This window comes from Prorops nasuta, unplaced genomic scaffold, assembly GCF_024137725.1.
Source record: "Prorops nasuta isolate Cenicafe-Biocafe unplaced genomic scaffold, Cenicafe_Pnas_1.2 PNAS00015, whole genome shotgun sequence".
Classification (NCBI taxonomy): Eukaryota; Metazoa; Arthropoda; class Insecta; order Hymenoptera; family Bethylidae; genus Prorops; species Prorops nasuta.
In genome coordinates, this window is record NW_027116812.1 from 5,078,553 (window position 1) to 5,100,466 (window position 21,914).

The 21,914-nt window shown below is 42.9% G+C and overlaps 1 protein-coding gene across 1 annotated transcript in view; it reads left to right on the forward strand.

Annotated features, from left to right (window-relative positions):
* Ten-m (teneurin transmembrane protein Ten-m) overlaps positions 1 to 21,914 on the forward strand; it is a 388,572-nt gene that overhangs the window by 149,722 nt on the left and 216,936 nt on the right. The window contains exon 3 of the mRNA XM_066736568.1: positions 13,764 to 14,087. Coding sequence (XP_066592665.1) covers positions 13,764 to 14,087 — 324 coding nt within the window. The remainder of the gene's footprint in view (positions 1 to 13,763; positions 14,088 to 21,914) is intronic.

Below are 21,914 nucleotides of genomic sequence, written 5' to 3' on the forward strand. Positions count from 1 at the left end.
ATCATGTTACGAACATATTAGCATAGTAAACCACATGGAAATCCAATATCGTATATTTTACAATCTCTGTAAACAATTAAATTGACCAATAGAAACATAGAATTCTTAAATAAGCAAAAGCTGGTATAGAAGTACAACAGAGGATTTACAATCAACCTCAACAGCATCAGTAAACGATTTGTAACTTTATTCGGAATTTGTTTACAAATTAATGGTCTATATATTTATTCCTTCGATACAATTAAGAACTAGCGAGAAAATAGCATTCATACAACACCTATATATTGAAATTGAAACTAAAAATTTATAGCAGGATAATAACAGCATTCGTATAATAAACTTAACGCATAGTGTAATTATAGATGAAATTAACTTTCTTTCGCCAATGATTTTTCAAACATTAGCTGATTGATATAAACTTTGTGTTATATCCATTTATCGTAAGCCATACACCGATCGGTTTTTGGCTTCGTTTCGACGACTGATGATTCCTGTTTGGGCAGGCAAAAAAGAGTAAGACAGAAATCCAAGTAAAAATAATTAGTTGATCCAATTATTGCACTGAAAGGAAAGTTTTCTTAAGAGTAACTGACAGTGTATCAATGAGAGTATATCAATAAGGTGCACGAGCATCGTTGATATCGAATGATCGGAGGATCTTGTTATGAAGCTGAAGTAATCGCTGCTGGAAGACAATGCTTAGCCCGAAAGTGAGCTTGGTTACGTTGGCATAACGGCACGTACGGGTTTGACCGGAACGCGTTCACCGGCCACTACGAGGGTACTAGAATGGACTTTCCGTACAATCAGTGTTAACGTGTCTTGGCTCGGCTCGCCTAACGATGTCGTAACTCCCTTGGCTAGTGGCGCTAATTCGACGTTCGAGCTTCCCGGTGTGACGTCCCGTACCTCTCGTCAACGCGCAAAGTTCGCTCGCGGCCCGAACTTGGTATATCCGACAGATATTATTACCGCACTGGGCTACGGCCCTCCATTAATAGCTTCTTTGGGATATCTTCCTATACCATCGAAACTTAACGAGGATCGGATTGTGTAAACACTGCCATATCTGATCTCGTTTTGATTTCAACTTTGACTTTCTGACTGACTAATCGTAAAACCTCATCTACGATCGTGTTGGATTATGAAACTCATAGTTTTCCACTTATGTCGTAAAAATGTAGGAATTCTTTCGAGATGGCCGGCCGTAAAAACGTAGAGATTATTTTAATTATCGTAGCGCGTGGAGAAATTGTGACATGAGATACGGCAGATAGAGTGAAATTGGAACGAAAAAACAATGAAAGGATGAAATCTCTGTGGTTATTTCGTTCAATCTCAGTCTCCGCTAGCTATCTCCAACGCGGCCAACAGTAATGGCAGTTTCATCCAGAAGATTTCCGAATTTCTCGCGCAGAACCGATATCCCGTGGCCGGATCCTATTCGAGATTGCGAGATTGAACTTTGAGGTTGCAGGGCCAGAACCGAGACGCTCGATTCTAGTTTGGCCGAATCAACTCGCGACTTCCTAGTCGAATTTAGCCGGAGAGGAATGAGAGAGCCAATAAACGTGCGTGACTGGAGAAAGAATTTCTCGCGTTCCATCAAGGTCCAATGAGAGCTGTACTGGATTACGGCTGATATTTTAGTGAAAAAAAAAACAAACTGAATTCTTTACCGAAGCGAGAACAAAATGAAATGATTACTGTTATATTCATGACTGGGTCATATTTTCCTGTTTAAGAATTAGACAAGGTGCGCGGTGGGTATATAAGATGAGGCGATTCTGGTACAGGCGAGGAACTAAAAGAAGACGGTGAGCTGATGGGGTGAGAGCGTGTATATACAAGGTGTAGGCAGTGTTAGGACTGGTGGGGAGTGGGGACTATCTGCAGGATAGATCAGGCATCGAAGCGTAACGCCCACTCACGCAGCGTGCAAGAATTTCGTCCGAGTTCCTCGCGGGAGTAAAGGTGTGTACGTCAGTCCCTACGAGAGGAAGGAAGGTCGTCTCTCTGTTGCACCGACGCATTGGTACTTTCTCCGCAGTCTGCAGATCGGTCAGAGAATAATATGCAGAAGCGAGATGGTGGTAGTGGTGGTGGTGGTGGTGGTGGTGGTGGTGGCGGCACGGCACACACGTTGCCGGATCGCGCACAATTACCCATTGTCTGATACAGAAATTTATGTGCGGATAGCCACGGCCCACGTAACTAACGGACGGTCAGCGGAGATCCACTAAATCCAAGCCGCAGCATGCGCCTTAGACCGTGCAGATAAGCGACGGATAGGATAGGATAGCGCGCGCCCGGGGAACGCGCGGGATAGGGGAGCGTACTTTGTGATCCGGAACCCGCTAGGCTCGTATGCACACCAGTATATATTGCGCAACTCCGTATAAAGGGCCAGCTTTAACTCTCGTAAATACGAACCAGGTGGACGCCGCCGCCAATGCAGGCTTCAACACCGGAGATGTTGCCTCGCCAAAGTTATCTCTGATCAAGATAGCTCAACGCACTACCCACCCGTGTGCGCGCTTATAACTTTCCCTTCCCTCCCTCTACCAGCCAATCACCCTATGTACATATACTATATATATATCTTATACGTATATACCTACGGCTACCTTACGTTTTACGTCTGCAAAGTCCTATTGTCTTATGGATTGGTATTAATACATAGTATATAGGTTCTTTCCCTCTGTACTTTCGCATATTCTCACCAGCAGATTCATTAAAAGTTTTCGTCTGAAATTGCGTCATGTCGATCATATCTCTCGACGATTAAATAAAAATACATTTTCCTGTTCAGTTTGATCGCGCTGTATATATAGAGTCTCGGCAGAAAACGCGAAGCGATAAATCTGACGGAAACTGCCCAATAACACACATCCTTTCAGTTTTATGTTCAGTTTCAGAGTAAGCGATACACTTGGCATTAGTGTTTTCTAAAAAGACGAGTAATTTCCTGAGAGAATCGAGAGTCGAAGTTTATCCGTACCTTCGAGTCTCCCATTCTCTGCCGCTTCACTCGGGAATCTTCAAATATTAAAGGTATCAACCTCGTTTCTAGTCCCGGGAGGACATGCTTGTCGTATCGTGATGGAAAATCGAGCGAGGTGTACAGCATTAAATCCTCTAAATTGAAAGTGGGTCGAAAGTTAGATAGATAGACTTGGCACGCTAGCACGAGCGGTATAGAAAAGTGGGATCCGGCCAATAGACACTTTAAACTATCAACGATTCTTTATCCGCATCTTTCACGATCAATTATGAAAACTTTCTTTCAAATGGAATCTTTCTAAAGTGCCTTCTCTTTTATAGTTTTAGCGTCTACTCTATGCGCTTTATTAATAGCAGCACGCTTCTAGAGCAGCCGTACACACGTAAACAGAGAGATACATGTATAAGGAGTCGCGGGTTTTCCTCGACTTGGCAAACTTGGTCATGGAAGCGCCGCAATTTCCCAATTCCCTACCTCCGCTCCTCCGGCTTTCGTGCATTCGCCTATCCTTGCAGGAATTCCTCGAGTGTTTCTAGCTGCCACGTCACGGGACCAACCTTGCAATCACTCTTCCTCCTAATCAATTAATTCCCCCCCCCCCCCCCCCTTAAACTATACTGGTTTATTCAAGCTATATCTACGGATAAAATCGCGTGTATAATCTTTACGTTCCCCATCGTGTTTCCTTTGCAACCGCCGATGATAATTTATTCGAAGATATCGGAAATTTTCTGAAAAAGGATTACGGCACAAACGATTTCCTCATCTGAGATTGATGTAAATTTCAAAGTCAACTAAAAGCCTATAATAACGGTTTGATAATCTGACGGATAATTCTTGTGTCGGAGTGACGATAAGCATTAGCCACGCAAATATATTTAACAGAGAGCTAGCGACAGTCTTGGAAAAATTCTTTGTAATGGAGAACGCGAGTTAACCCCCTGTGTTATCTTACAGTTATTTTATCAGAATTTTCTGTTGACCTTTCATCCCGATTGAGTTAATAGAATTTTCGAAAGGTCAGAGTCGTATCTTCGGTAGATTCCGATTATGTCGTTTAGTAACTTCTCGTAATCTAATGATTTAACGGGCAACATTAAATAAACCGATAACGCAAACGAAAGTTCTGGATTATTTATTATTTACGACCAAGACCCTGTGAATGTATACATAACACGTGCTAGGAACTAGCGTCGTTCGCTTATAATACCGCTCAAACTAATCTCAATAAATAATCTAACTAATGTCAAAAAGCAAGATTTGGACTGGGAAGAGAAGAAGGATCAGTAGCTTTTCTTAATGGAATTTTGTAGCAGGAGATATTTTATCGCGGCTAATGCTAAAATAGTATGACATTTGCAGGGCGAGAGGGATAATAATATTTTCGTGAAAGTTGCAATTATTTTTTGTCGAATAATTGTTTCCAACGAACGGGGCTACTATTTCAGTCCTTGGTCGTTCGGAAGGCGGATAAAAGCTGGCAGAATTTCCAGCCTGGAATTAGCCTAAGCCGCAACCACGGCAGGTGATCGATGCCTACTCGTCGCGATAAATCACGACGCGTCGCTCCGTGTCAATCCGTTAGCAGCGGACTGGAAAAACGCGATTCAGCTTCATGGGAATCGCCGGCCACCACCCCTGATTTGCTCCCTTTGCCCACTACCAATACTACAATCGCCAAAAAATACCCTTTATACATTCCCCTACTCCCCCTATCATTTCGTATTCGAGACGAACAATTTAAATATATTCAGGAAGAGAAAATCATTTATTTATTTATAACGCAATATATCTACAGCTGAGAGCGTTACTTATGATTCATGTGTCGTATTTACGATAAAAAAACTCTCCCCCTAAGGAGAAAGGGAAAGGGAGAGGGGGGAGGGGAGTGGAAAGAGGGACAAGGAAGTCTTAGGTTGCGTATAATGTTTCCCGGACATGAAGCTTTGGCGGCAAGCTATTACAGCCTTAGTTAGCAGTAGGAGCATTCGTGGCCAGTCCACCTTACGACATGTTTAAGCCTTGTCCACCGTATCAACCTCTCCCCACTTCCTCCCCCCTCCCCCTCTCTCCTCTTAGCCAGTCTTTTTATTTACTCTCGTAATATCGCGATGCTAAGTGCCCGTGCTTCCCCAGTTCGCCGAGTAAATAAGGGACTGCCACGACCGTCTTCCATTTCCTCCCGCTCAACGGATTTCAGTCCTTGTTTGGACAGTGTGTTACGCGCAGCTCTGCTTTTTCCTCTCAGGCCGGACACGCTAGTATCTATACGCGCGATAATAGCCAACGTCCGGCGAGACGCGAATCTCATGAAAAACACTCTTATTACACCGTCGAGCGCCATTTTTGGTGATGCGCTTATAGTAGAATTCTAGCACAGAATCCATTACCTTATCCGATTGGTTTGGATCGATCAATTTGACAAAACGTAATTCGAGACTATCGAGAAAATTTCGCTCTGTCTCTGTGGCTCGTCCAAATAAGAGACTCGGTCTTTCCTTGATATTTTAATCGGACTTTCGTGCGAGGGAACTGCGAGCTTGACTTTTTGGACGAGGAACGGCGAGTTCATATATATATATATATATATATATATAGATGAAGGTAGAGAAACTCGACGAAGGACGCAGCGAAACTCGCGGGAGACGTAAAAGCGTGGATTACCGTGGCTGCTTTTCTAGTTGGCGCGAAAAAAAGACAAACCGCCGAGGCTCGTAAAGTTTGAGATTATGCCGTTCAGCTTTAACCGGCCGCGCGAGGAGATTTGCATGAAACGCTTGTAGCGTATCTAGCTACGCGCTACAATAAGTAGTGCGAATTGCTCCTGCTCGCCTCCTTTTTCAACGCTTTGGCCGAAGCGCCACGCCAGCAGACTCTTCCGAACGAGGCCTACCCCTTTTTACAATCCTCAAGTATTTTGTTTCTATATATATATATACTCCAATTATATTTCCTTTGCCTTCTTTCTTTCAAAAAAACAAAACTATATATATAGAGTGCTTTTTCGTTTATTTTTGTCGAATATTCGCTTTTAATTTATCGAAATATATATATATATATATATATATATATATTATAAATATACGTACACCTATTAATGATTTATCGATGTTACACAACGCTGAATTTCCACAGTAGGAATATAAATTTACCTGTCACGTTTGCATTGTTCCTCCTGGCATATAATACGGAATATTAATGTTATCGTGTTGATTCGACCGATTGACACCATTGTACAAGGAAGTAAGTATTTTCTAGGAAGTGTGTGAGAGAGAGAGAGAGAAAGAGAGAGAAGAGGTTGAGAATGATCGGTTTGACATGGCGGAGATTTTCTATATTTATCGAAGCATAAATAGGAAAGAATGGAGGATTGTAGTCGGTCAATTGACATCGTCGTGTCTGAGCAAAAAGTTTTATAGGTACGCTCTGTTCCATGTATTGGTGGAGATCGATAGTCGAAGTACGCCTTAGGCTACTCGACACGCTATGGAGCGAATGCCGTCCGATCCAAGTGCAAGAACTCCATAATTTCCTCTAAACACCAGCCAGCGAGGGGACATCAAACGCTTTTCTCTCTATATGGAAGTCCATAGAATGCCACTCCGAGCTCGCTTTCCTCACGGACTCTTTCTCACTGACCGTGATCACTTCAGCAACCTACTGGAATGCCGCTATATTTTCTCGATTGACAAGAACCAAAGAAAAAGCAAATTGACGCAATTAAAACTGTAAGCACGGTAAAAAGATTTTCTTGGAATATACGAGGTCAGGGTAAAAAACTCGTTTCGCACGACCAAGTAGATCTACTGACCTAAAAAAAATATTCCTCGGAGCAGATGAAACTTTATGGGTTACGAGTTACGACGACGCGCACACAATATAAATAATAAATATTAGCTTGAGAATAAAATTAGAAATTCATTACGCAATTAGGCATTTTTTAAAGTTTTTGCGTTTGGAAATTATCGAAGCGGGGGTGTGGTTAGTTTTTAATCCAGCCGACGAGAAAAAAGGCAGGACGAGAGTGAATCGACGCATCGATTCCTAACAGAACGTACGCTGGGACGCTGAAATCGCTGGGCAATTTGCCAGGCAGCAATGCTCGAGGCATCTCAACCCCCTTCCCCTTCTCTTTCTCTCTTTTTCTCATATAAAATATGTAACAGTCGCCATATGTAAAAAGTCAGCCAGGCGGGTCAGTCGCCAGCGGCCGTTACACGGGTAAATGCATTTTCACCGCGTTAAGTCGATCACTTTCTCTCTCTCTCTCTCTCTTATTCTCTTAAACCCCTTAAAAAAGCAAATAATTCAGCAACAATTCAATTACCTATCATTTATTATGTTTCATTGGATTAATCAACTGAATCAGACAGGAAATCCATACCGGATGTATAATTCAATCATTTGAGAAATTTGGTAGAAGGAAAAAATTGATTTTTTATTAATAACACGGAGGAAACGATTACACGCATGACCAGCGGCGAAAATTCGACGATGTTCGAGCGTAAAGTCTACATGTTTCCGGTGAATAAGTTCTTACGAGGAAGAGAGCGAGAGGGGAGGGGGAAGGGGGAAAAGGTAGCGGAGAGAATTACCGAGGGGGCCACTTAACATGTAAAACCCGGGAAGTTAGGCAGTGCCTGGGCGAAATTCGAGTTTGCCAGGGTCGTGCGTTATCAGTAATACAATTTGCGGGCCGCATAATATTGCTTTTATGTGGTAGTATGATAAAGGCGTCTGCATAGATAGATAAACGTTCGTACTGCTCTCCGTTAATTATCCACTGCGTTATTTATCGAGAACCTGTACACAGAGTGTCATCTGACTAACGGTCAAATTGGAAATCATGTGTGGATAGATGAGCCCACTTCACAACTATTATTATATGCACTTACCAAAGGCAAAAATAGGATATTTTATATAGTAGACTTTGAAACTACAAAATCGATTATCATAACACGTACCAAAAGTTGTTCCTGCTTCTTTATACGATATGTACTATATATTGATCTGAATTTTATTTATTAGTACACGTGGTTAGACTCATTCGTTCAAGGTTGAGAATTATTAGTCATGCATCGACAAGCCATAAAGAAGAAGGCCAAATTTATAAATATTGTTGATCATTATCTCTAAGGTAATATTTATTGCAGTTAATTGCAGTGCGCAGGTATACGGGGTTGTTTTCTTTTTCGTTCTTTTTTTTTTGATGCTGGAAAAATCAGCAAGTATTTATCGAGGCATGTGTTCAGACGTGGTCAGACGTAGCGATGGCACGCGAATACTGGCTGTCCTTCGGAGACACATAAGTCGCAAAAGATAACTGGCCATTGGCCTGCGGCAACCGCCATTGATTCCTGCACCTGCCACATTGCTGTGTGAATGCTGGTACTTTTAGTCTCGTTATACAGTCAGACCTGGCGACCCCATAGAAGGAAGGCTGAGCTTGAATGGAAGAAAATGCTTTAGCCCTTTGCAAATACAAAAGAACACACAAACTATCTGAAAAAGTCAAGGCGAACGACTGAAATAACATTTGAAATATCGTTCGTAAAAAAACGTGGTCGAATGGAGGAGCAATTGTGAAAATTGAGCATAGAGTGTAGTACGTAGCAAGTGTGTTCTCTGAATCGGGCAGAGATGTATAAGAAGTCACGCGAGATATAGTTTTAGAAAACGAGATTACTTTCATATTTAATGTAATCTAGTATTCATATATCTTTATGTTTGATGCAAGTGAGGTTTTCCACGTAAATCAATATTAAAATATAGTTTAAGGAAAAAGGGACGTTACGTGCTTCCACACGTGTCGTAGGTATACTATAACATCAAGTAGATTTCAGCTCTCACTGTGCAGCACACACACAATTTTTCCTAAACCTCCTTCCACCGACCGGTCTACTACAGTTTTATCGGCACACGGAAAGTATATAATAATAAACGCGTAGGTATATTGGTATTCGCGTTTCATTGTAGCCTTCCAAAGCGACGAATCTCGCAGGTTCTACTGGATGAGGTTTGGTCCTTTCTTCGTCGGCGAGGCGTAAATAATTGGTACTTGCCGCAGAGTTTGCAAAAAGGCGATGATGCATGGAAATGGGATGGACACGAGCATTACTTTATCAATCGCGCACGCAATATCAGCATCACCATCCGCAACTTCGAGGCGCGACGATCCGTTCCTCGCCTTCCCACAGAATTCTGTATCAAATTTCACCTTCCAGTGTACATTTACGCTTTAGGAGAGAGAAAGTCCTTTAGCATCTGCCTGTGTATATACGTTTTCCGTTTTAACACGAAATTCACGAGGGAAGAAATATGAGATGCAGGCTGATAACCTATGTATAAGCCTTTATCGAATTCATGAAATGGAGGAAAAGGGTACGTCACAGTTTCCGCGTAGAGGTGTTTATATCTGGCTGCTATAAATTTTCCTTCTTCCCTTTTTAGCTTCATTTTCTTGGACGATTAGCAGTGGCAAACAGGAGCAAACAGCAACCAGCAAAATAGCATAATTTATAATTTTAGCGTCGCGTGAACACTCTTTTGCGTTTAAGTGCATTTGTCGTCCGGGACGCCTCGTATGCATTCACGGTGGCTTTGGTCCGTTTGTTAAACGTGCATGCGTGGAATGCTGCTATTATACAATAGAAAATCGCGATGAAACATAACGGCTGCGCGACACGCATAGATAAAGGACATGTAAATTATTTTTCAGTAACGAGTGATCTGTAGCTTCATTATTGGGCCAATTCTATGCTGCTTTTTTCATCTTTTTTTTTAACTGGTTAATCGCGAACAAAACCGATGACGTGAAATCGGAGAGGAACGGTGATTTTGCGAAATTATGTTGGTAAGTTATTGGCAGGTCAGTAATAACCGCCAGGGTTTCATAAAATATCGCAGATTGAACCACTTTACAGGACCGCGGCGTTATCTGTGACACGCGCTATACGTGCCTTCAAGCTAGTCGGCCGTTCCGTTCTACGTCCTATGCTCTGTTCCGTGAAATAGTACCACTCGTTGTCGATAAACCCTCATCAGCTGATAATACCGTATTTGTCCGTTATTCATATTTACTTTTTTATCTCTATTCCTTTTAGAAAATTACTATCCGTAGTTTATTAGTTCATCTATCGTTCTTTTAGCTTAAATGTAATATCCTATATCAAGTTGAATGATTTAAATACTGTTTAAAATTTTCAATTTTAATCAAAGATAATTTCTGATTTTTTTCCAAAGTATATTAATAAATGTTAGAATTCCTGAAAGAAAGATATACTGCGAACGTAGATCGCGACAGTGTATCGAATACGCGATCCAATATTACGCACCAATCCGAGTCCACAAGCCAAAAGAGAGCGCGAGAAGTTTTTATTCTTTAATCAGACCAACGTAGAAATTAAAGGGGAGTTAAAAAGAAACCTATACTGTGATACAATTCCATAAAAGAATGTGAGCTTTTACAAGATATCGTCCAGCACTGTCCATTCCGCATACACGTTAGATTGGACGCGTATCAGCTGATTATCCAACTCGGCGCGTATTTGCATAGGGATGATGAGAGAGACACGGTTCGCGCACATATTCACGCACGCGAAATGCCGCGCGGACAAACGCTTGCGCGCACCTATCGATCCTTCCGCGAGTGCCTATTTATGAGGTTACCGGGTAAAAGAGTTTCGCTCGTCCCTCCCTTTGCACCTGACTTACGTCACAGGTAAAAGGATTACACGGGGGAACAATAACGGCCATTGCGAGATTGGATCGGAAACTTCAAGATCTCGTATCTAATCCCGATCACGTGATAGAAACTATGAAAACGGCACGGCAGCCCAACAATCCTGTGGAAGGCATGATCGATCCGTCGCATTTATCCACCGTCGATTGCTCGACAATGTAAATAATAATATCGATGCTCCCGCGCGTCTTTTTTTCTTCCTTCGCTCGACTTTTTTTCTCTATATACACTCGAGAAAAATTCTCCGGTAAAATGCTTTTATTCCCGGCACACGCGATTTACCGTTATACACTTTAGCGCATCTTGCCGAGCGATCTGAATACAGTCGTCAAGTTTTTCCTTAAAACTTTTTGTGCCGGCGCTTATCTGGCGGCTCTCATAAAAACTCGCTACCTAACGCGGGACGATACAGCGACTCGTATGTAGGTATACCTACGCGGAGCCGAGCTCGTGCATCACCGGCCGAGATAAAAGTTTACACTCATTGCCGGAAAGTATTCCGGAGCCGGTAATTCGTTTAGTGCGTTAAAAACATGGCGGTTTCACGGAGAAATTGCATATTCACCGCGCTAAATTGAAATACCGCCTAACCGGTTGGTCGCTTACAAGAAAACGCTTTGCAAAAACTATGAAAAAGGAGGGGGGAAAGGGGATGAGTGTGCAAATTGCCTGATTACATTTAGAGTGAGTCTATAAACGAAGCATCGATGTATACTCTTAAACGGCCAATGAAACGAAATTGAAGGAATTTAGAATTATGAGGGTTAACCTGATACGAGTGGAGAGGGAGAAATTTATAGGCCTGCACACTTACGATATACGATCGGTTGCCTCTATGACGCTTACAATGCTCCCTTATCGTAACCCGATAATGTATTATGCACACGTGAAATTCCAAGGGATATCCCTCCCCCCCCCCCCCTCTCTCTCTCTCTCTTTTATCTTCCACGAAAAATCCCTATAATTATACCTCCATCGTTTCTTGAGTTTTCCTTCTTAATCGTTTCATAATTACTGTTTTTCTTTCCACCAAAGCATACCCACTGCCACTTAAAGTCAACTCATTCTTGCGCTCTTACAATAACAGAGCATTGAACGGTTTAGAAAATTAGTCGTAGGCATCGAGTTGCACGTTAAAATAAGTTTGTCCACATGGTGCTAATGTGTTTGACACGGTACACGAGTCTTTATAGGATTCCCATCTGTGCTTGACAGCAATATACTAATTAGATGGTGGGGTTTAAGAACGTCTGCACCAGCAGTTACATTTATACCAAATTTATCTGTGATAGAGGAAGGGGATGGGAGGGGGGGGGGAAGGTACGTCAAAGCTTCAAATAAGACGATAAGTCCTGGGGTCATCCGTGCAGTCTGGTAGCACAGAGGTCAAAGCTACTGCACATCGATCAAAGCTTTCACGCGATTTGACCGCATAACGACCTTCCCCTTCACGCTTGGAAGTTCTCGGCGAATCTAAAACCGGTTTCCTGCTCGTTCGACGGCCCGCAGCATCTGCCGAGGTCGAGTCGATGACAAGCCTGGATCACCCAGGGGATCGATTAGCAGCATTCGTTTTTCGCACCACGTGATTTTTCTTGTGCAAGAAGCTGCCCGAATGCTGCTGCCAGAAGTCTCGACTGATAAGCGACCTTCCCTACATTTCTCTTACCCTCTCCGCTTCCTCTCTCGCTCTCTCTCTCTCTCTCTCTCTCTCTCTCTCGTTATTCTTTTTTTTCTTCCTTCTCCAACCAAAACGTCTGGACTGGATAGTCCCATCGGATGAAGTCTACCAGCTTCCGGAAATCTCGCTTAACTGCTGTTTGTCCAAGTGGTACGCTACGTGCCGACAATTGTTTTGCTGGATTGCCTTTCTAATGCGTTGCACGTTCCTCCAGCTGCAGTAAATTGACACCAAGCTCCCTCGTTGCGCCATGTTTCGACAGCCAATATAGCCGTAACCATTTTTAACCAATGCTCACTTTCTCTCTGCAACCCCAAATGGAAACTTGTGCCCTTAATCAAATTCCCATATTACCAGGTTTTCTTGTTGATTCTTCAAACGTTATTGCGATGCTCCGCAATAATAATTGGAGGAAAGGAAGAAAACTGAAAGGGGAACTTTTTATATATTACAGATAATATAAACGCTTGAATATTACCTTTTAAGTCGCGCTGGCGAAATTATTTCATTCGAGCTCCCGGAAAGACCCGACTTATCACATTTCCCCCATTACCTTTTTCAGAATTGGAAAATTTTCTACGTCGCGTGGAGACCAAGTGGCTTCCATCGCGTCGCCATTATTAACGTGGGATTACTAAGCACTATAGATATATATTGTATATATAATATAATAGAGCACTAACTCGATTGCCCGATCTTTCCTAGCGACAATTAAAATACTGGTACGCGCTTGTTTCCCTACCCCTTTAACGACACGAATATTAACTTTGTCTTTACGTTAACCTTAGAATCCTTTGACGAAACGTATTATCCGCTTTGTAAATTTCTACAGTTTCGTAACAATTTCACTAACAATGATTATCACTACCCGATTAAAACTGTGGATGAACAGGTTGTTGCGAAAACAATGTATAGAGGCTATTTCTCAAACGGCGGCATATAGGAGATTTCGTGTTGTTTGACTACAGCTGCACTATTGACTCTAGCAAATTCTCATATTTCGTTTAATTTAAGTATTAAACGTATAGCGAGCGCGATTATATAGTTAAGAAAACTTGTGACATTTGTAGCGAACAATAAAAATGATTAAACTACAATAGCCATAAAGAATTAATCTTCTAATATTTTATTTAATATGATAATGTATAGTGAGTGCACGAGTTTCATAGTCGGATAACACGATTTTATAAGCCACTGTGCAAAAAAAACCCTTAAATATAGATATCTACCAGAAAGGTAATATGAATGTAAATACTTAGGATTTTGCAGCGAATAACAATTTCGCTTGACTTTTTAAAATGTACATTTGTAGAAAGTGTTGCACTCTTGCTTTTCAGGGAAGGGACGGCTCTACCCGGCCTACAGCCTGAGTGGCAGCGAGGGTGAGGACAATTCCCCGAGTTTGCGAGGACGCGGTGTCGGCTATCCCCAGAACAGTCATCAATCCCAATCGCAGCTCAATCACTACAACACCAATCAGCACAAGCAGCGTGCTTACCAGCAGCAGCAGCAACAACAGCAACAGCATCCTCTCTATCATATGCCCGGCAGTGGCGTCGGGCTCAGTGATACACCAACTTCGGGAAACGCTTCAGACGAGACACTCACCGACAGCGACCTCATCACAGTTGCCAGGGATTCGGCTCTTCTGGTTCATAACGGTAAGCAAACAATATAAGAAAAAAATGATTATTAATTGGGTTAATTGTTGTATTAACAGCATCGGACATTTCTAATCCGTTATTTTATCATAGTATATCCTATTCGAGACAGAACAACTGAATTCCTTGTGATAAAATGAAAAATTTGGGAAATTTTTTCGAAGAAAAATTGTAAGACATAGAGGGAACTGCCAAATTGTGGTAATATCGTAATCTTAAGAGTTTAATCGGAACCATCTATTTTCCATGGCATACTAATTATTGTAACTATCTCACGAGTTTTCGAAAACACTTGATGATTTTATCCTGTAATTCAGTGGTTCGCTAAACATTTCAATTTGAAAATATAAGCGAGCGATTATTATGTATGTCAATGCATAGAGGTCACTATAATCCTTCAAACCAACAACCCAAAACCTACATATGAAATTTCAAATCGAAATATCTAGTAAATAATTACTGAATGAAACGAGAGATTTGTGGAGTGATTTCAAATGTTCAAGGTCAACTATAAAAGTATTGTATTCCAATAAAAAATAGGTAGTCCCTTCGAAAAAACTCAAAGTGACCTTCAAATGAGCTTTCAAGGTGAAACAAATTGCTCGAATTGGTGGCCGGTCTAAACCATCCAAGTCGTCTTGAACTGTCCCACTCGGTTACGAGTTATTCAACTGTTCTGTTTCAAAGGAAGCACCCTATATATAGAATATATATATATATACGATACTATATATAGACACGTTAGTTTGAGAAACGCAGTAGAGCGATAGCTCTCAAGTCGATCGTGTAGCGCTAACCCGTCCATTTTCCGGCACGTGCACCGTGATGAATGCATCGATCGCGCGAATGGGCATCTCTGCTTGCCAGAGGGTACCACCAAGTTATGCGGGATGAGGCTTTCCAGGTGGCGCAGTAGATGGACGAAGGTGGAAGTTGGACTGGATGTACCACGGCGTATCCTTCGTGGCGATACGTCATTCGTGACAAGCTAGCACGCCGATAACCTACCCCTCCCCTCTCCCTTCCCGCCTGCGACAAACCCCTGTGTGTGACCTCACACCTCATCGCAGCGAGGACCATCCATCATGTCTCTGAGTAATGTAGGGACACGATTTCGCGTTATTGCGAATGACCGACTCTGTCGCGCTACACATCCTGGCTATATACATGCCTCGGTCCAATACTATAACTCTACTATTGCCTCCCGCTTTAAAAACTAATTGCCTTCCCTTCGTTAGGATATATGTGTGTATTTCTATATATAAACCTGTACCGTACTTATTCTTACCTTTCATCGCGATGAGCTTTCTCCAAATCTGACGAAAGGGAAAAGTTGAAAAGGCCAGAATTTCACGTTGTATACCTAATAAATCACGATGATGGCCTTGGATAAAAGTATCTACTTATACATACATATATCAACGGATTTTCACTTCCCCTTACAACTCTACGTGACGCTACAGCTATGGTCTTGTATATGAAAAGCACTTTGGCGATTCCCGAGATCAGGATAGAGACGTGTTTAGCTCCGTCAAGATTGGGAAGCTTGCGCAAATGACGTTGGCATAACCTCAGCGATGATCCTTTCCGGAAAAAATTGCTCCCTTTTATGGAAAGGGGGCGAGGAAAGAGGCGCATTCCCAACGCCTTCTTCCATGGTGTATTTGATACTCCATTAAGGATTTAGCTGAATCACAGTGACTCTGGCAAGTAGAAGCCTCCATTGACTGGCCGAGTGCACTCGATAATAATGTTTTCGAGTGGATAATAATAAAGCATGGATCTGCAAAAAAGATTAACGATACCCCTATTTCGCCTAGTATTATCTCCTGACTCTCCGGAGCGCATCGCTTGTTGCGGAATGATCTCTCGCTATACACCAGGAATTAGCATGATATTGCAGGGTGTAGTGTCGATTTATCCAAAGGGCGTTACGGATAATTCCATTAACATTGCACAAACTTTCCCGGTTCGACTTGGCGTCTTCGATCAAGCTGTAACCGCTGTGGACACAATTGTGGCTGCTGAATTAATCTTTTCGGTGATCCATCAACTACTTTCATTATTCGCATTTAGCCCTAACGAATCATGCTAATTATTCTTGTTCCCATAATGATTATAATCTTAGCGGACACGTGTAATCCACATGATTCATTGATACAACTGGAATTAACCAAAGTGTATTCTGAATAAATTTAGGGGTGCAATGGTGGATGGACGTTGACGTTTATTCATCAGTTTAGCGCGAGAGTGTAAAAATGGAGGTTCTTTTACGGCCATCGAAGGTCCAAAGACTCGAGGTGGTTATTCGCCATGAGTGAGCGTCAAAGCGAAGGCAATTTCAGCACAGTTGTCTTCGTAGCAAAGCGATATGATGAATCGGGACTTTCGGTAACGTTTTATGCGAAGATTCCGCAGGCATGACGAATTTCCCGATTCCGCCTTGTGGAAACGCCGGCAACGCTAATGAGACGGAAGTAATCTCCGGTTATTCATTCGTCCTGGGTGAAAGCACTCTTGGGTCGGTCATGCTTCCGGTCCGGGAATGGCTTCGTAGCGAAACCACGAAATTCCGTTCATGCTCGAAGCTGCCAGCGACCTTTGACAGTTCCACAAGGAGTCTCACCGCGCTTCTAGAGGGAAGCTCCCTTTATCGTCGACAAGCACTCCCATGCTAGGGCCACTCTTTATGAATTATCGCCTCCCGGATAATCCAATACTCGCTCCTTCCTCTCTCTCTCTCTCTCTCTCTCCTTACGGCCCTTTCATTTTAGGAGCAGTGAGCGTTCGCTATCCGTCCTTCTTCGCTCCTTTCAAATCCATGCATCAACGATCACCTCTATATAGAAATCCTAAAATTATATCAGGGAATCTATTAACCGATTTTCTATTTTATCGGTAAGATATCTAATATCTGATGGTAATAGAATTATCTATGGATACTCCATTTTTCTCATATTACGATTTATTAATCCAACCCGAAAGATAAATAGAGGCACGTATAAATACTTTTAATAAGATTTACTGTTATCTCTAGATGCGATGCTACCCCCACCACTTTTCTTCAAAAATATAAGCCGCTTAAGTATACATTTCTCTCTACCATGAATGATTTTCAAGACCAATTTCAGCCTCAAAAGCTTACAGCTACGCCGAAAGATCAACCTAAGTCTTTCTTTCACTTATCCTTACGACGATCCGAATCCGATTTATGTCCGGAGATATCACAAAGTACGAGGAACGATCAAATTTACTCCAGAGAGTGACGATTGAAGCGTCTATATTTGTACGACGAGGAAAACTTTTAAAAGCTATATATATTTTCCAATCAGAGCAAATCAACGTTTTGGATCTAAAATCGGTAATTCATTGGATCATGGATCTTGGCAGCATAGATTTTTCATATGGACAATTTATTGAATTAGATTTAGAAGTTGATTGACTGACGTGTCAGCTGTGGAGATTTTGGATTATCCACCCGTTACAGTATTTCTCGTGCGTTGCTGGAAAGTAGTTCTCGCGCAAAGAGAAAGGGGTGGTTGTCCCGGAGCAGAAATTGGTGAGACTTCCCTGGGTCCTGCAGGAGCTCGTCTCTCCTGTCGATGCGGAGCAGGCGGAGATGGGCAAGCGTAGAGGGAGTTTCATTTAAGTTAGAAATTGCTTCTTCCGTAGCGATGATGGGCCGCAAATTGGGCGCGAAACAGAACGCGAGGAGCTTGGAGGATGCAGAGGTGACGAGGCCAAAGCCGCGGGACGAGGGAGACACACCAAGACCACCAGATCCTATGAAAGGAAACACACCCAAAGGCTTCATCGATTTTTCTTTATCTTCCCCCGCCAGCCCGAAGAACTTGCTCCAAAACACTTAAATATCGCACAAATCCATTAAATCGTATAATTATCCCATAGTATTTTCTTCGTACTTTTCAATTAAAATTTCTTATATTAAACCAAGCGCGTAGTATATACCCAGTTTCCGTAATTCAATTGCAGAGCTGTAAAACACTATTGGATAAATTTATTACATTATGGCAAGTTTGGAGGTAGCTCTGTACCACGAAGTCTAAAGATCCTGGAAACTAATGTAACAGGGAGGAATTAAGGAGGAAATTTCGCGAGTCCCAATGGCGTAGCAGGTAAGGCGAGGGTGACCAGGTAGCGCGATAGGGGAAGGGCTTGCGAAGGAAAGGGGGAAAGAGAGTCGGGAGCATCGAGGTTCCCCGGGGAAAGCAGCTTAATGCATCGCTACGCTGGCAATAAAGCGGAGGAGGCCGGCGAAGAAGCCGGCTTCCTGCTTCAGCACGCAGCTGAAACTTGGCGAGATTGCCTGGCAGCCTCTCGATATGGCCGAAGCAAGAACGCGGAGAACTTCGATAATCTCCTCCTCTCCGGCGCACGGGCCAAGTTTGGCAATCAATGCGAAGTAACAGTTTAATTAAATACGGGCTAACCCTTAGCCGACTCTGCGTTTATCCGAAGACAGACTAATCTGGTCCGCAATTCGCATATCGCAGTCTCTCACTGGATCTTCCATCAAGGGACTCACCTTTCACACCGCAACTCTAACACGCTCGATCATCACGATCTACAGCCATGCACCTATATATATATATATATATATATAACGCTGCAGCTGAGATCTGGATCACCGTATATACAACTACTCCTGCTATACCATTGCTCTTTACATTTTTCGCCCACTGCTCTACCTCGATACGTGTCCAGGTTCTGCAGCGTCCGACAGGATGCACAGCCCCATGTAAATCCCGGAGAATACACCGTGCACCGTAAGTAGAATCCTATGTTCTTCAGCCTGTATACGCGCGTGTTCCTCGCGAGAAATGAATCGACAGCCACATGTTTCTTTTCAAACTGTGTCAATTGCAAGACCTCCATTAGAATTTTTCCACCAAAATTAGAAATCATTTTTACGCTGGATATTCTTCTACACCAGATAGGATGAAAGTTGACTCGACCGTTTTCTATGGCAAGGTGAGAAGCGGCCAAACAATATGATACCGCTTTAAACGCATACCAGAGAAACCTGATGAAACAGGAGTGGTCGTAAGAAAGTAGTTGGTGGTTGCGTTTGGTCGAGAGAGAGAGAGAGAGAGAGTGAGATCGGGTTTGCGGGCAAGGCGCTCTTCTTAAATAGTGGTCGTTTCAAGCTAGTCCGCTTCAAGCGTTCTATCGGTTGCACGTTCGACGAAGGAGCCTGGCAATCAGGTATTTTGGCCTCTGTTCTTCCATAACTGCCTATTTAGCCAGCCATAACAGAACAGAAGAGACTGTATGGTGCAAAAAGAATTAGCGTGGAATCGATAATAAGGATGACCGTTGCCATTAAGTTTAATGCTCGGCAACTATACGCTCTCTAATTTTGAAAGACTCTGGTCTCTTTTTGCGTGTGCTCTCTTGGATGAAGCATATATACTGTTAGTGCGATCTCGCGAATGTCCCATTACAGCACGGAGAGCGCTAAGCTAGATTTCCTTCTATGATACACTAGCTGCTCCATAGTAGATAAACTAGAAGTTGCACAAACCATTCGTTATTTTCAATATGCATGCGCAGCCAATGTGATAATTCAGAAGATTATAGCGGTGTTATTGACATTCCTTGGTACGAAGGCAGATAAGATTCGTATCTTCGGGCAAAATATGGAAGGCTATAATTCAATTGCTCTTTTCCGGTTAGAGGTCCCTTTTCATTTAGAGCTGTGCATAATGGTAAATGTAGGTGTCGGTACTGATTCAATGAAGTCTTCCTATTAAGTTGGATGATTCTTTACAAGTTGGTAGCCTTAGGAAAGCGTTCCTTTCGTATAGCTGTACATTTCCTGAATGGCTTCGCCGGCTAACCGTGGCCTGCAGTCCTGAAGGCATCTTAGTAAACGACAGTCCTGGTACCAAAGGAACTTTACTCTTTTCTCCCGTAGGATATAGGATATAGCAACGTTTATGTATGTTCGATTGATTATCGAGAGAGAAAGAGCGAGCCTGCGTGTCTGTGTGTGTGTGTGTGTGTGTGTGTCCGATGTCCGCTAGCTGAAATAAGGAGATATAGGGCCATACTCGAACTCACCGTGACCCTTCCGCAGTATCATCTTCCTCGTTTATTTCCTCTCTTTCCAGCAGCTCTACTTTTTCTTCTGTTCCGCTTGACTTCTGCCTAAGGCAACTTCTATGCCCAAGGGACTTCCTTTACGGCTGATTACCATTCTGGAAACTTTGCCTGTACGTCGACGTCGTCGACCAGTAGACCTGGTCCGCTACGCATCCCTCGTACTCTTGTTTACGAATTACCAGTCTCATTTCCATCCTTCTGTCGTTTCCCGTCCAGGAAACTTCGTTTCATCGCTGCATTGACAAGGGGCCGCGTGCTCGCTGAGGTAAATGGATCACGAGGAGATGAAAGTTGGGCTCTGATCTATCTGGCCAATTGATTTTCATCGATTCCGATTGCTTTGGAACGTTTGAGGTTTAGCGTCTTCGAAGCTGGGTAAAAATGACGTTTTTCCAACGGGTGGTCGATCGTCTGGATGGATTCACCTCCGCCCAGACACTTTTGGTTCGATGGCTGACACTGGCGAGCCAGGAATGACCCGAATCCCTTTTAATACCGTACTAAGCGTAAAATGATGTTCCCCTCTTTACCGATGGACCGAATGAAACTCAAGAGGAAAAAAGCTCGTCTCGAAGGCCTCGTCGCGCTATCACATCCAAGTTCAAACTATGCATTATTCAAAGAGAGAGGGAAAGAGAGATAGATAGTTAGAGAGAGAGAGAGAGAGGCCCTATTAGCATGAAACCAAATTACTTTTCTGTGATAACGTCATTCGTATAATTTTCCAGACCTTCGTTTCACCCCCACCGATGGAAGCTTTTTCGAGTTCCTCGCTTCAACGTAATATCCAGCCAAGTTCTTTCCTTTATCTATATACGATTTAACCGATAAGGATCTCTCAGCGACCTAGATATATACCCCGAGAAAGAAATAAAAATCTCAACTAAAGGCAATCAGCCGGCGTACTCTCAAGAAATAATCCAGCATCTTTTGTAATGTTTTGCGGCTTTTCCTATATATATAGAGAGAGAGAGAGAGAGAGTATAGAATAAGTCGAGCGGGCCAATGGTATAAATCGAAGCTGAAGAATCGAGTGGAAAAATGTGGACCGGCCTTGTCGATGCCAGAGTTTCCACTGGCAAAGACGCCAACTTTTTCCTATTGAGATCACTAGGTTATTATACAATACGTGCATATATAGTATACCTCTGGAAATGATCGAATCATGCACGGCGAAGAGAGAAGGAAAATGAAGATTTTAGGGAATTTTTGTAGAAATTTGCCATTCGACCGGCGAATCGAAGGAACGATTGAAGAGGGGTGGTGGTTCGTTAGGGTTGAGATCAGCGTTCATTTCGTAGCGGACTTTGTCCGTCTGCAAACAATCGAGTGGACAATAGGAAGAAAGATATTCCCGAAGGGGGGACACACCCGGCGGAATGTAATTTGTTGTCCGTGAAAGGAGAAGGAGGAGGAGGACACGAGTCGTGAGGAGAACAGCTGGTAACTCTCCTCGTGGTCGAGAAACAATTTCAATCGTTCTCCTTCTCTCTTTCCTTGAGCCAGCAGCTTTGATGTTTTCCGAGGATACCTACGCATTCTTCGACTCGCAATTCTTCGGGCAATTCGTTTGAGGCTCGCGCCACTGCTTTCCGGTTCGCTTTACCCCGAGCCTTTTCTTCTTTTCCGAGGTGGTGGCGCTGTGTACACGATAGAGAGTCTCTTTGTAGCGGCAGGGGACGCGGAAGCGAAAGACATCAG